Genomic DNA, 15906 nt, shown 5'->3' with positions numbered 1-15906 from the left:
ATTTCGAAGCTCAAAATGAGCCTCTCTATCTTGGATCTTCCTATGTCGCGCAAGGAATCGTTGAAATCGTTCACCATTATTGGCTTCAAGCTCTTCAATGACCAAAATATTAAACATCTATTGCTTTTATTATGTTTGGTTAATTTTTGCTTATTTTAGGTAATGTAATTTTGATATTTTTAGTTAATGACATGTAATGCGTATTTCGATGTTTATTTCGTGTAATGTAATTTCAATGCGTTTAATTAAAAAATTAGTAATTTAAAATTACTTCTAAAACTATTGAATATTAATCTTATTTTAAAGATCTCGATGAGAGTTTTCTAACCATATATTTTTTAATAAAAAATAATAACGCTAAGATGATCTATTAAGCAATTTTAAATAGCTAATATAATAATATATATTATATTATTTTATAATATATATGGAGCCCGGTGCATTGGAGTGCACCGGGCTCTTGCTCTAAGGCTCCAAATATGGAGCAAGCATTGGAGATGCTCTTATATGCATAGGACTAAAACTCCATTGGCGCATACTTGTTTCTTTTTTTTTTTTCTGTTATTTTAGGTTTATTACTTTTATCTAGGGAATATCATGTCAGGAATTTTTTTTTCTCTCTTGTAAATGAATGTAGATGCACGATGCAAGCCTTGCAGCTGTTTATGCAATGCCACAGACATGATTCGAACTAAGGAGCACTTTTTTTGAGAAAAAAAAGAAATACAGGGAGAACTTGTATGTTAAGAAACCTTTTGTCCAACTGAACCAGGCCTCATTAATTGTTACTGGACAAAGGAGTTGATTAATGCTCTTTCTAGATGACAGGATTTTGCATGTTCTATAATTACTTGATCTCTTTCAGTAAAATTTCAGAGCGGTTCTCTCTCTCTCTCTTTCACCTTCCTTTCAGGGAAGAAAAAAAAAATCTGGACTTTAGACCAAGACTTGTCCTTGTCCTTCTCGAGTCTTGGAGCTTATATTTCGTCACATATTTCAGAAAATATCGAAGCCATAAACAATGAAGGTCCATAAGTTGATGGCTCCATATTCAACTGAATCTTTAGTCCATGCAAATCCGGAAACTGCTACCCGAATTCTAAGCCCTTCACTCCCCATCGCCATCCGTCACGCCATTGGTACTGATCACTTGCTTAAAGTTCTCAACAGATCTTATTTCCGTGTTTCTCTTCCTTTAAAGATTCCTTTTTAGCTATGCTCCTCCAGAACTTGGCCTTCCTCTTCCTCAATCTAGTCGTAAATCTTGCAGTCTCTGCAAGTGAAGATGGATTTATCTACAATGGATTTCCTGGTGCAAACCTGAAGGTTGATGGAGTAGCATCAATCACATCTAATGGCCTCCTAGAGCTGACCAACAACACAAGCCAGACGATGGGCCACGCTTTCCATCCATCCCTTTTCAGCTTTCAGAATTCTTCTGATGGTAAAGTCTTCTCCTTCTCTACCACCTATGCGTTTGCCATCATCCCTGAGTATGCCAACCTTGGTGGTCATGGAATTGTCTTCTTGATCTCTCCCACCACCAATCTTTCTAATGCTTTTCCAAGCACGTACTTGGGACTTTTCAATATGAACAACAATGGCAATCGAACAAATCATATATTTGCCATCGAGCTTGATACAATCAATAGCCCTGAATTCCATGATATTGATGATAACCATGTTGGTATTGATATCAATAGCTTGATATCCAATAATTCTCGCACTGCTGGCTACTACGCTGATGATACTGGCTTGTTTAAAACCCTGACCCTTATCAGTGGCAAAGCCATGCAAGTATGGGTGGACTACGATGGTGAAAAGATGCAAGTAAATGTCACCTTATCTCCTTTAGGAATTCCCAAACCCAGTAAGCCTTTGTTGTCTTCCACTGTAAATCTTTCAAATGTGTTGTTCGAAACCATGTATGTTGGATTCTCCTCTTCAACTGGTTCTGTCCTGACAACTCACTATGTTCTTGGATGGAGCTTTAAGATGAATGGAATTGCTCAAAAACTGGACTACTCAAAATTACCTTCCCTTCCTCGCACAAGACCTAAAGGAAGATCTAAGGCTAAGGCCTTGCGCATTTCATTGCCTTTAGCTTCATTTGCTTTTCTACTAGTGATCGTCGCTGCTGCTTTCTTCGTTGTGAGGAGAAGAATCAAATTCGCAGAGCTGCTCGAAGATTGGGAGGTCGAGTATGGACCTCACCGCTTCTTGTACAAAGATTTGTTCAGAGCTACCAATGGATTCAAGGACAATGAACTACTTGGTAGAGGAGGATTTGGAAGAGTGTACAAAGGGGTGCTAACCGCATCAAAAATGGAGGTTGCAGTGAAGAGAATGTCTCATGAGTCAAGGCAAGGGATGAAGGAATTTGTAGCAGAGATCGTGAGCTTGGGCCGCCTTCGCCATCGAAACCTAGTGCAATTACTGGGTTACTGCCGGCGTAAAGGAGAACTGCTCTTGGTCTATGACTTCATGCCAAATGGTAGCTTGGACAAATACTTATATGACAGAACTAAGCCAACTCTTGACTGGGATAGGAGGTTCCAGATCATTAAAGGGGTGGCATCAGGTCTTCTATATCTGCATGAGGAGTGGGAGCAAGTTATTATTCACAGAGACATTAAGGCAAGCAATGTTCTACTAGACAGCGAGATGAATGGAAGATTAGGTGATTTTGGTCTAGCAAGATTATATGATCATGGAACTGATCCGCAAACCACCCATGTCGTCGGAACCATGGGTTATCTCGCTCCAGAGCTTGCAAGAACTGGCAAGGCGACAACTCTCACCGATGTTTTCGCCTTTGGTTCTTTCATATTAGAAGTTGCTTGTGGAAGGAGGCCAGTAGAGCAGAGAGCACCAGATGAGCACCTTGTTCTGGCGGATTGGGTGGTAGAGAATTGGCATAACGACTCGATCCTTAACACACTAGACTCAAGATTGGGACAAGTCTACGTGGTGGTGGAGGCAGAGATGGTATTAAAACTCGGAGTACTTTGTTCCAATCCATTGCCTTCAGTTAGGCCTAGCATGCGCCAAGTGATGCAATACTTGGATGGCCATGTGCCGCTCCCTGAGTTATCACCTACTTATATGAGCTTTAGTAATCTGGCCCTGCTTCAGCACCAAGGTTTCGATGATCGTCTCATGCCCGACCTCTCCTATTCAACTGTATCTCTTCTCTCTGGAGAAAGATGATTGTAGATGAGGATAGAGTGGTGATATATAGTCCTTACCTGCTTTCTTGTTAGTGTTACGCTAATTACTATAACAGCCTTAGCAATAACCTCAATATACAATGTATGCATATCACCCAGAATTAATATTAGGAAGCTATTTAGTAGAACAGTGTCTGCTCCTGTTGATTCCTACTTAGATCCTGGAATTGAAGAATTTTTAGAGAAATTTTTTTTTTAATATCCTGATATCAAACTAACTACTATGGAATGGAGTAATGCCACAGTCCAAACCTCTAACAAGTTTGTATGACGTCGCCTGAAGATATCAAGCTATATGACCAAGTCTAGTCTAGTACAGCAGCGAAACGTCGCCTGCTACGCCAATTGCAGTAATTTCTCTGCAATTGGGTGCTTTGCATCCTATGATTGGCTACAAGAGCAGCAAATATGGACGGCATTATTCCGCGCTTTGTTTGAGTTATGGGTTGGTCTCCCAATTTATTTACGGATCTCTAATCGTTTTCAGTAATTAAATACTATTTTTTAAGCCAAGTTCATAAATAAAACTGGAGAGAGAAAATATAAATAAGTGGATTTATTTTTTTTTTCTCAAATTATAATTTCACCTTTAAAATAATTTACATTTATGTCTTATAAATTTAATAATAATACTTATTTTTCCTAAAAGGGTAACTATTTTTGAAAAAAAATTTATATTACATCAAAATAATAATGATACTCGTATTTCAAATTCTCTCTCATATATTCTCAATTTTTCTCTAAAATGAATATATTAAGCCTACAAGTAGTTAAGCTCTTAATAACTTACTTTTTATTTTAATAATATTTACAATACTAAGAACTTTTAAAAATGAATAAATAATAATAGCATTATACGTGAGATTATAAGTGCAGGAGATGGAAAAAGGTAATTTTATTCTAGGAAAAAAAGATAAAATTAAATTGGCCTTATTTATAGTATGGATAAGGGCTTGTAAGCCAGTGACGGATTAATATGCTTCCAAATTGAGAATAAAAAAAGTGATGTAACTTATAGTATAGTTGGAGGCTTGTAATGGTATAAATTATTCTACCGAATAACTATATACTAGCAAAATTGTACTCTATTCTTCTTAGCCACGCTTCTCAAGTTTTCTTTTTCCCTTTCCTCTTCCTAAATCTTGCAGTCTCTACTGGGGATGACGAAATTGTCTTCAACGGACTCACTGGTGCAATCTCACTAACAAACAACACCGGCGAGAAGAAAGGCCATGCTTTCCATCCATCTCCTCTTAGTAAAATCTTCTCCTTCAAGACCACGTTTAGAGAATTGGCATAAAGGCTCGATCCTTAACACGCAAGACTCAAGATTGGGACAAGTCTACATGGTGAAGGAGACAGAGATGGTATTAAATCTTGGCCTACTTTGTTCACATCCGTTGCACCAAGTGATGCAATAATACTTGGAGGCGATGTGCCTTTTAGTGCTCTGGTGTTGTTTCAGCACGAAGGTTTCGATGAATGTCTCATGTCCCACCACAAGAGATAAAAATTATATTATTTATAGTATGGGTTGGAGGCTTGTAAACTATAGCAATAGACTTATATGCCCCCACCTTAGTAGGAAAAAAAGGGGTAAATAATAATTGAAGATAATTTCTTTTTCATCCCCTAACTATCGTACCAATGACCATTTGAACTTTTTTTATACACGATAACACATTGAACTTTTATTTTTGGTACATAATGACCACCCTAATAGAAGGAGTCAAGTAAGATATTTATGATAGTTTATGAGATTATTATGTATGAAAAAAAAAATTAATAAGTTATTTGTGAAAAAAAGTAATAGTTGAGGAAGTAAAAAATACTTATAAGCTATGCAAACCCGCAAGTCTAATGATATTTGGAGGCTCACAAGTGCATAAGCTTGCAAGCCTACAATAAATAATTAGTTTTATTTGATATATTTTAAAACTTTAAATAATTAGTTTTATTTGATAGTACTATTTTTGTCTAATATCATCAAAGTCAAAATGCAATTTGATCCATTAATTTTATATATCATCTATTTACCTATGAAACAACATATTTTTTTATTTTTCATATTACATCAAAGATAATAATTACACTAACAGTCTAGTTTATAATCAAACACTATATATTTTAAGCATAGTTCAAACTACTAAATTATGACTAAAAAATAGAGCAACCAGTTATATTCAGAACTTAAACTCAAATGAAAAAAGAAGGTAGAATAAGGACGGAATAAGACTAATATTAGTATAGATATTCTAATTTCTTATACTAGTATTAGAGAATATAAACTATTTTGTATACTAACATAATATCTAATAATTATACTTAATGAGATATAAAGTTGTATCCCACTCTTGTTAGCATTGCTTCTCAAATTTTTTTTTTTTTTGGCCTATTCCTAAATTTTGCGATTCCATCCATCCAGGGATGGAAATGAGTCAAATTAGCTCTGATTCGAGCCACTATTCGATCTGATTTAAATAAAAGATTTTTTTCAATTCAAATACAGGTAAGATTTTTAAAAATAATCCAAATGTGGGTTGGATATAATTTTTCGAATACGAATACATTATTTGCATATTTTTTGAATGATTTAAAATTTTAATTTGCTTATCTAAATAATAAATATTGATATTATCACTAATAATGTGTTCTATATTATTTATTGAGATTGATTTTATAATTTTATATGTATTTAATATGAAAGAATTCTTTTTTATGACACTCTTGATATTTTTGTTTTAATTGTCTCTAAATAAAAAGTTATAATTCATTAAAAATTTAATCCAAGCCCGCTTAAGATTCAATTCTCTATATCAAATAATTTATTCTTATTTAGTTAAGATATAATTCAAATTCTACTATCTATCCAATATTTATATTCAGACAAAAAATATATATCCGAATATGAGTTAGAACATTATCAGATCCGTTTTCACCCCCCTGTATCATCTCCTCTATGCTTTCGGAACTCTTCCGATAGTAAAATTTTCTTCTTCACCAACTGTGTGTTTGGAATCATCTCTTAATCTCATGGCCTTATTGGGCATAGAATTGTTTTCGTACTCTGTGGCACTTCAGACTTGTCTAATGTCTTGCCAAGTCAATACCTAGGCCTTCTCAATATTAACAACAATGACAACTCAAGCAATCATATTTTAGGCGTAAAGCTAGATAAAATATATAGCTCTGAGTTCCATGAGATTGATAACGAAGATATTGGTATTGATATCAATAGCTTGAGATCAAATAATTAAAACATACTGCTGGCCACTACGATGATAGCACTGGCTTGTTTAAAAAGTTGAGCCTTACTGGCAGCCAAGCCAAACAAGTATGGGTGGACTAATAATGGTGAAGAGACGCAGATTAATGTCACCAAGACTCCTATAGGAGTGTCTAAACCCAAGAAGCCTCTCCTATGTTCCGACATCATCTGCAAGACTGCAAAGTACCGTCGATATTCGAACTAAGGGGCGCTTGTATGCTAAGAAACCCCTTGCTCAACTGATACATTACCTTTTCTTTCACTGAAATTTCAGAGATGTTGTCTTTGTTAGCATTTATAATTGATAAATATGTGAGAAAACAAAATTCATAGGAGTTGTAATTTATTAATTTGAATTGTAAAGACCAAATGCACATCGTAGAGGAAAAAAGTGCTTCCGTTCAAACGGATCCTCCCACGTAGCACTATTTTCATAAGTGTGAGAAAGACGTTTAAAAGGATTTTTGGAATGTTGTTCCGCTCGAACAAATTTTTGGAATGCTATTCCGTTCGAATGAGATATGCGACAAAGGACAAGTGCATATCGAACATCAGAGGAGCGTTCGAACAAGATTTTTAGAGAGCACTATATATCCAACTTTGGAAAAGAGTTCGAACGAAATTTTTCAAAGAGCACTATGTATCCAACGTTGGAAAAGCGTTTGAACGAAATATGCGACAAGAAACAAGTCCTTATCAAACCTTGAAAAAACGTTCAAACGATATATTCTACAGAGCTCGTTGTATCCATCGTGGGAAAGCATTTGAATAGATCATTTAAAGACTTTAAACGTTGGAAGAGCATTTGAACGGAGTTTGTAGAACTTCATTGGTTGGAACTCAAACCTTTCGAACGAGATCTAGTCTGTTTGAATGGTTTAATTAAGTTTGCTCCTATTGGTTTTGATTAGGATTTTTAGTAAGAAAATTTTATGGGATATAAAAGGAGATCTTGAAAAAGGTTAGGGCACCACTCTAGACAGCTAAAGTGATACCAAAGGGAAGAGTGGTGAGCTCTTAGAGGTGCTTGAAGTTTTAAAGGCATTGGGTCTAAAATTGAAGAAGACGTTTGAGATAATCTCAAAAGTCACCGAGGCTGAGTTACAACCTTAAAGGTTAACTAGGTTATGAGCCAAGCACAAAAGATGGTGGTAATTACAATCAATTTATAAATATTTGTGTAACCATGATATTCATATTGCTTGGTTTTACATCATGAAAGAGGTATGTGGTTGTTTTTAATACTTGGTTGACAAGAGTTTTTTTCACGTTAAATCTGCTGTTTGTGAATGCATCGTTCTTATCTTTTGCTCAGCAAATTGTCCTCAGCGGTGGTCCTTGTCAAGTAACGGTCGAGTATTTTCAGTCTCTCTCTTTTTTACCTCCCTCAGAGGGAAGTAAAAAATATGTTTAGATTAAGACTTGCCCTTCTCCTCGACTCTTGGAGCTTATATTTGGTCACATACTTCAGAAAATATCGAAGCCATAAAAGCTTGGAGGTCCATTAGTGGCCCCATAGTTGATAGTTCCATATTCAACTGAATGTTCAGCCCATGCAAATCTGGAAACTGCTACACGAATTATAAGCTCTTCAATCCCCATCACCATCCCTCGCGCCGCTGGTACTATAAATACACGGATCACTAGTTTAAAGTTCTCAAAAGATTTGTCTCTGTTTTTCTCTTCCTTTAAAGATTCCTTTTTAACTATGCTCCTCAAGACTTTGGCCTTCCTCTTCCTCAACCTCCTCCTCCTCCTAAATCCTACAGTCTCTACAAGTGAAGATGGATTTATCTACTATGGATTTCGTGGTGCAAACCTGAAGCTTGATGGACTAGCATCAATCACATCCAATGGCCTCCTAAAGCTGACCAACAACACAAAACAGATGATAGGCCACGCTTTCCATCCATCTCCTCTTAAGTTTCAGAATTTTTCTGACGGTAAAATCTTCTCCTTCTCTACCACCTATGTGTTCACCATTGTCCCCGCGTATGTCGACATTGGTGGCCATGGAATTGCCTTCTTGATCTCTCCCACCACTGACTTCTCTAATGCCTTGCCCAACTCATACTTGGGGCTTTTCAATAAAAACAACAATGGCAACCCAACAAATCATATATTCGCCATTGAGCTTGATACAATTAATAGCCCTGAGCTCGAGGATATTGATGATAACCATGTTGGTATTGATATCAATAGCTTGATATCCAATAATTCTCATACTGCTGGCTACTATGCTGATGATACTGGCTTGTTTAATAACTTGACCCTTATCAGTGGCAAAGCCATGCAAGTATGGGTGGATTATGATGGTGAAAAGATGCAAGTAAATGTCACCTTATCTCCTTCAGGAATTCCCAAACCCAGTAAACCTTTGTTGTCGTCCACTGTCAATCTTTCAACTGTGTTGTTGGAAACCATGTATGTTGGATTCTCCTCTTCAACTGGCTCTGCCGTGGCCGCTCACTATGTTCTTGGATGGAGCTTTAAGATGAATGGAATTGCTCAAGAATTCGACTACTCAAAACTACCTTCTCTTCCTCGTGTGAGGCCTAAAGGAAGATCTAAGGCCTTGGACATAACATTGCCTTTGGCTTCCTCTGCTTTTGTACTAGTTATCGTCGCTGCTGTTTTCTTCGTCATGAGGAGAAGAATCAAATTCGCGGAGCTGCTCGAAGATTGGGAGGTCGAGTATGGGCCTCACCGCTTCTTGTACAAAGATCTGTTCAGAGCTACCAATGGATTCAAGGACAAGGAGCTACTTGGTATAGGAGGATTTGGAAGAGTGTACAAAGGGGTGATAACCACATCAAAAATGGAGGTTGCAGTGAAGAGAACGTCTCATGAGTCAAGGCAAGGGATGAAGGAGTTTGTAGCAGAGATCGTGAGCTTGGGCCGCCTTCGCCATCGAAACCTAGTGCAATTACTGGGTTACTGCCGGCGTAAAGGAGAGCTCCTCTTGGTCTATGACTTCATGCCAAATTGTAGCTTAGACAAATACTTATATGACAGAACTAAGCCAACTCTTGACTGGGATAGGAGGTTCCAGATCATTAAAGGGGTGGCATCAGGTCTTCTATATCTGCATGAGGAGTGCGAGCAAGTTGTTATTCACAGAGACATTAAGGCAAGCAATGTTCTACTAGACAGTGAGATGAATGGTAGATTAGGTGATTTTGGTCTAGCAAGATTATATGATCATGGAAATGATCCGCAAACCACCCATGTCGTCGGAACCATGGGTTATCTCGCTCCAGAGCTTGCGAGAACTGGCAAGGCGACCACTCTCACCGATGTTTTTGCCTTTGGTGCTTTCATATTGGAGGTTGCTTGTGGAAGGAGGCCAGTAGAGCAGAGAGCACCAGATGAATACCTTGTTCTGGTGGATTGGGTGGTGGAGAATTGGCATAAGGGATCGATCCTTAACACACTAGACTCAAGATTGGGACAACTCTACATGGTGAACGAGGCAGAGATGGTACTAAATCTTGGCGTGCTTTGCTCACATCCATTGCCCTCAGTTAGGCCAAGCATGCGCCAAGTGATGCAATACTTGGATGGCGATATGCCGCTTCCTGAGTTATTGCCTACTTTTATGAGCTTTAGTTCTCTGGCATTGCTTCAGCACGAAGGTTTCGATGATCACCTTATGTCCTACCCCTCTGTTTCGTCTGTATCCGCTCTCTCCGGAGGAAGATGAAGATAGAGAGGTGATTTATAGTCCTCCTCTGCTTTCTGTGTTAGTGTTATCATAACTACTATAACAGTCTTAGCAATATTTTAATTATGCAATGTATGCGTATCACTCAGAATTAATATTAGGAAGCTTTTTAGTACAACACTGTCTGCTCGTGCTGATTCCTACTTAGATCTTGGAATTGAAGAATTTTTAGAGAGCTTTTTTTAATACCATGATATCAAACTAACTATTATGAAATGGAGTAATGCCAGAGTCCAAACCTCTTAACAAGTTTGTTTAACCATGTTGTAGCATTATTCCTTACAGAAGAATCATAAGTAGTGTGTCTCTCATGTCAAATTCCTGTGATTGGCAAGCAGAATAAATTAGTAAACCCATTAATAGGTGCACTTGTTTCTTATGAGTCGGACTTTATGTATGACGTTCATTTCACGGCAATTTGTAGTATGTCTTGCTGATGCTTTCTCCTTCTCCATTGTCATTTTTATAATGGGGCTGCTTTATTTTATGCAAATTTCCCTTTCATATTATATACAGCTTAATTATATGACCAAGTCTAGCCTAGTAAGAAACGATTGGGTGCTTTGCCTATCATTGTCTGCAAGTGCACCAAAATATGGACTTTTGTTTGAGTTCAGGGCTGGTCTCAGGATTTAGTTACGGACTTATAATCGTGTTTAGTAATTAAATATATTTATTTTCTCCTCATTATCCCTTCAAAATAAATGCATTTCTCTTCAAAATAATTTAAAATTTTATTACTTATAAAGTAGTTACAAGCTTAAGGCCGAAAGAAGTCGTTAGCTCGTAATAATTTTATTTTTATTTTATTAATATTTGCAATACTAAGAACTTTTATAAAATATAAAAATTAATAATAGCATTATGCATGGGATTATAAGCCCATGAGACGTAAAAATAGTAAGTTTACTTCAGAAAAAAGAAAAAAAAAGTCCTTACTTAAAAAACGCTTAAGCCCACAAGCCTGCAATAATTTTTTTTAAAGTACAAACTATTTGATATATTTTAAATTTTAATTGGTTTTATTTAATGTTAATATTTCTATTTAATATCATCAAAGTTGAAGGGCATTTTAGTCCATTAATTTTATATATTATTTATTTTTCTTCAAACCAATATTTTTTTTATATCACAATAAATATAATAATTATGCTCTTAGCTTAGTTTCCAATCAAATATCATATTTTTAGTCTAATTCAAATTACCTAAATTATGACTAATAAATAAGATCAGCTAGTCTCATGATACCTTAGACTCAAACCAAGCATGAATATAGAATATATGGAAGAATACTTATTTTAAATTTTTTGTACTGAGATAGGAAAGCTTATATCGATATAAGTTATTCTCAAGTTTTCCCCTCTTCCCAAATCTTGCCTTCTCTGCTGGCGATGACGAAATTATCTTCAACAGATTCACAGGTGCAGACAACAGCAGTGAGAAGAAAAGCCATGCCTTCCATCCATCTCCTCTACGCTTTCGAAACTCTTCCAATGGTAAGATCTTCTCCTTCTCTACCACCTTTGCGTTTGGAATCATCTCCCAGTCTTATGACCTTCGTCGTGGGCAAGGAATTGTCTTCTTACTCTCTCCCACTTCAGAGGAGTACCATTGGAAGATAATTTTAACTGAAATTGAGCCAATTGTTAAAAATTGGCTCAAATTCAGTTTCAGTTAAAATTTAGCAAGTATCAGCATTTTTGTACCGCGCGTTCAAACGGGCCTCGGGGGCGTTCGAATGCGGGCTCCAGACAGAGAGCAGTTTGTGATGCAAGCATTTGAACGGCTTTAGCCGCGTTCGAACGCGAGCCAACCCGAGAGCAACTGTTTCTGCAGGCGTTCGAACGGGACTTTGGCGTTCGAACGCCAGTCTGTATTTGCACTCGGCGCGTTCGAACGCAACCAGCGGGCGTTCGAACGCCCCTTTGTTTCTCCTGCTTTGATATAGGCGCGTTCGAACGCGCCCGAGGGCGTTCGAATACGATGCGGAAAAATCTAATCTGAATCAGCCCTATAAATAGAAATTTTGGGTTTTAGGGTTTGGTGTGAACATTTTGAAATAGAGAAAAATTTGTAGGGGAGAGCCATCATTGTTTAGAGAGAGATTAGAGTTATAATCTCTTTGTATTTGAAGATTTGCATAGTAGTTTGAAGATTGCTCCGCTCGTATTGTAGACACATCGCCGAACTACGTAAATCGTGTCTCTCCCTTTTTTCTCTTTATAGTTTGCATTGATTTGGTGTTCATATTTGTAATTACCTTGGGTATTTAAAGTTCTCTACAACTAGCATCTGGTATTTGGAGTTCTCATATTAATATTGCTATTAGCTTTGCTAATATTTAATTTGCCCTAAATTATTGCTATTCTATTTGGATTTGTTTAAGGGCGGAGAGTTTTTGCTTTCGCTTTCCTCACCCATTTTATTATTTACATAACACTAATGATAATGAAAAGATGCAGGTTAATGTCACCATAAGTCCTATAGGAGTGTCTAAACCCAAGAAGCTCCTGCTATGTTCCGAGATCGTCTGCAAAGGACCGTTGAGATTCGAAATAGGGAGCACTTATGCTAAGAAACCGCTTGTCCAATAGAAATGGACAATAGACTGTAGATTTGTCCTCCTCCTCGAGTCTTGGAGCTTAAATTTGATCACACACTTCAGAAAATATCAAAGAGGTAAAGATTGGAAGTCAATTAGTGGCCCCATAGTTGATAGTTCTAAATACAACTGAACGTTTAGTCCATACAAATCTGGAAACTGCTACACGAATTCTAAGCCCTTCACTCTCCATTGCCATCTGTCACGCAATAGGTACTATATATATTTATGCATGGATCACTTGCTTAAGGTTCTCAACAGATCTTATCTCTGTGTTTCCCTTCCTTTAAAAGATTCCTTTATAGCTATGCTCCTCAAGACTTTGACCTTCCTCTTCCTCAATGTACTCCTCTTAGATCTTGCGGTCTCTGCAAGTGAAGATGGATTTATCTTCAATGGATTTCGTGGTGCAAACCTGAAGCTTGATGGAGTAGCATCAATCACATCCAATGGCCTCCTCGAGCTGTCGAACAACACAAGGCAGACGATGAGCCATGCTTTCCATCCATCTCCTCTTAACTTTCAGAAATTTTCTGGTGGTAAAATCTTCTCCTTCTCCACTACCTTCGTGTTCGCCATCATCGGCGAGTATGCCGACCTTAGTACCGATGGAATTACCTTCTTGATCTCTCGCACCACAGACTTCTCTCATGCCGTGTCAAGCCAGTACTTAGGCCTTTTCAATATGAGCAACAATGGAAACCTAAAAAATCATGTATTCGCTATTGAGCTTGATACGATAGATAACAGTGAATTACATGATATTGATAATAACCATGTTGGTATTGATATCAATAGCGTGATATCCAAGAATTCTCATACTGCTGGCTACTATGCTGATGATACTGGCTTGTTTAATAACTTGACCCTTATCAGTGGCCAAGTCATGCAAGTATGGGTGGACTATGATGGTGAAGATATGCAAGTAAATGTCACCTTATCTCCTATAGGAATTCCCAAACCCAGAAAGCCTTTGTTGTCTTCCACTGTCGATCTTTCAACCGTGTTGTTGGAAAGCATGTATGTTGGATTCTCCTCTTCAACTGGCCCTGCCCGGACAGCTCACTATGTTCTTGGATGGAGCTTTAAGATGAATGGAATTGCTCAAGAATTCGACTACTCAATATTACCTTCCCTTCCTCGTACGAGACCTAAAGGAAGAAGTAAGGCCTTGGACATTTCATTGCCTTTAGCTTTGTCTGCCTTTTTACTAGTGATGGCCGCTGCTGTTTTCTTCTTTGTGAGGAGAAGAATCAAATTTGCAGAGCTGCTCGAAGATTGGGAGGTCGAGTATGGGCCTCACCGTTTCTTGTACAAAGATCTGTTCAGAGCTACCAATGGATTCAAGGACAATGAGCTACTTGGTGTAGGAGGATTTGGAAGAGTGTACAAAGGGGTGCTACCCACATCAAAAATGGAGGTCGCAGTGAAGAGAGTGTCTCATGAGTCAAGGCAAGGGATGAAGGAGTTTATAGCAGAGATCGTGAGCATGGGCCGCCTTCGCCATCGCAACCTAGTCCAATTACCGGGTTACTGCCGGCGTAAAGGAGAGCTCCTCTTGGTCTACGACTTCATGCCAAATTGTAGCTTAGACAAATACTTATCTGACAGAACTAAGCCATCTCTGGACTGGGATAGGAGGTTCCAGATCATTAAGGGGGTGGCATCTGGTCTTCTATATCTGCACGAGGGGTGGGAGCAAGTTGTGATTCACAGAGACATTAAGGCCAGCAACGTTCTACTAGACAGTGAGATGAATGGTCGATTAGGTGATTTTGGTCTAGCAAGATTATATGATCATGGAAATGATCCGCAAACCACCCATGTCGTCGGAACCATGGGTTATCTCGCTCCAGAGCTTGCGAGAACTGGCAAGGCGACCACTCTCACCGATGTTTTTGCCTTTGGTGCTTTCATATTAGAAGTTGCTTGTGGAAGGAGGCCAATAGAGCAGAGAGCACAAGATGAGCACCTTGTTCTGGTGGATTGGGTGATAGAAAATTGGCATAAGGGCTCGATCCTTAACACACTAGACTCGAGATTGGGACAAGTCTGCATGGTGAAGGAGGCAGAGATGGTATTAAATCTTGGAATACTCTGTTCACATCCATTGCCCTCAGCTAGGCCTAGCATGCGCCAAGTGATGCAATACTTGGATGGCGATGTGCCGTTCCCTGAGTTATCGCCTACTTATATGAGCTTTAGTGATCTGTCACTGCTTCAGCACCACGGTTTCGATGATCGTCTCATGTCCTACCCCTCCTCTGTTTCAACTGTCTCTCTTCTCTCTGGAGGAAGATGATAGTAGAAGATAGAGTGGTGATATATAGTCCTTATCTGCTTTCTTTGTTAGTGTTATCCTAACTACTCGTAACAGCCTTGGCAATATTTTTAATATACCATGTATGCGTATCACTAAGCTTTATTATTAGGAAGCTATTTAGTACAGCAATGTCTGCTCCTGTTGATTCCTACTAAGATCCTTGATAGAATAATTTTTAGAGAGTGTATGTTTTTTAATATCTTGATATCAAACTAACTACTATATAATGGAGTAATGCCACAGTCCAAACCTCTTAACAAGTTTGCTTAACCATATTGTAGCATTACTCCTTTCAGAAGATTCATAAGTAATGTGTCTCTCATGTCAAATTCTTGTAATAGGCAAGCACAATAAATTAGTAAACCCATTAATAGGTGTAGTTGTTTCTTATGACTAGGATTTTATGTATTCACGGTAATTTGTAGTTTGTCTCGCTGATGCATGATTTTAGACTGTTAAAAGATCAATTTTGTCCTCCTCCATGGTCATTTTTCTAAGGGGGCTGCTTCGTTTTATGCAAATTTCCCTTTCATATTATATACAACTTATATTATATATGACCAAGTCTGGTCAAGTACACAGCAGCAGAAATGGTCTGCTAAACCAATTGCAGCAAGTTTTCCGCAATTGGATGCTTTGCCTATGATTGGCTGCAAGAGTAGAAAAATATTTTAGGCATCATTTCGTGTTAGAAAATTTGCACCAAAAAATATATATATATATATATATATATATATATATATATTTTTTTTTTTTTTT

General features: G+C 37.7%; 3 protein-coding genes across 4 annotated transcripts; all 3 read left to right on the top strand.

Annotated features, from left to right (window-relative positions):
• Positions 1 to 1148: 1148 nt before the first annotated feature.
• On the top strand, positions 1149 to 3360 carry LOC140796086 (L-type lectin-domain containing receptor kinase SIT2-like). Its single transcript, XM_073148949.1, has one exon. It carries the CDS (start codon positions 1216 to 1218, stop codon positions 3208 to 3210), a length of 1995 nt encoding a protein of 664 aa, XP_073005050.1. The 5' UTR covers positions 1149 to 1215; the 3' UTR covers positions 3211 to 3360.
• Positions 3361 to 8206: 4846 nt separating this feature from the next.
• LOC140796428 (L-type lectin-domain containing receptor kinase SIT2-like) lies at positions 8207 to 10143 on the top strand. Its single transcript, XM_073149465.1, has 2 exons — positions 8207 to 9979; positions 10108 to 10143. Exons 1-2 carry the CDS (start codon positions 8207 to 8209, stop codon positions 10141 to 10143), a joined length of 1809 nt encoding a protein of 602 aa, XP_073005566.1.
• Positions 10144 to 10182: 39 nt separating this feature from the next.
• On the top strand, positions 10183 to 15296 carry LOC140796989 (L-type lectin-domain containing receptor kinase SIT2-like). 2 transcript variants are annotated; one of them, XM_073150224.1, is made up of 3 exons: positions 10183 to 10211; positions 11636 to 11718; positions 13181 to 15296. In XM_073150224.1, the coding sequence occupies exons 1-3, from the start codon at positions 10198 to 10200 to the stop codon at positions 15124 to 15126; spliced, it is 2043 nt and encodes a 680-aa protein (XP_073006325.1). In that variant the 5' UTR covers positions 10183 to 10197; the 3' UTR covers positions 15127 to 15296. The 2 variants fall into 2 exon arrangements, with proteins under 2 accessions (XP_073006325.1, XP_073006326.1); XM_073150225.1 differs by lacking the exons at positions 10183 to 10211; positions 11636 to 11718 and adding an exon at positions 13058 to 13074.
• Positions 15297 to 15906: the final 610 nt, after the last annotated feature.

This window comes from Typha latifolia, chromosome 10, assembly GCF_019914945.1.
Source record: "Typha latifolia isolate L0001 chromosome 10, TyphaL0001v2, whole genome shotgun sequence".
Lineage (NCBI taxonomy): Eukaryota > Viridiplantae > Streptophyta > Magnoliopsida > Poales > Typhaceae > Typha > Typha latifolia.
This window is presented reverse-complemented; position numbering and strand designations above follow the sequence as displayed.

Coding starts and splice junctions, on each gene's coding strand:
- LOC140796086 (XM_073148949.1), top strand. CDS start 1,216: ATGCTCCTCCAGAACTTGGCCTTCCTCTTCCTCAATCTAGTCGTAAAT.
- LOC140796989 (XM_073150224.1), top strand. Junction 11,719..13,180: donor CTTTCGAAACTCTTCCAATG/GTAAGATCTTCT, acceptor TACTCCTCTTAG/ATCTTGCGGTCTCTGCAAGT.
- LOC140796428 (XM_073149465.1), top strand. CDS start 8,207: ATGCTCCTCAAGACTTTGGCCTTCCTCTTCCTCAACCTCCTCCTCCTC. Junction 9,980..10,107: donor TGGTGAACGAGGCAGAGATG/GTACTAAATCTT, acceptor TATGAGCTTTAG/TTCTCTGGCATTGCTTCAGC.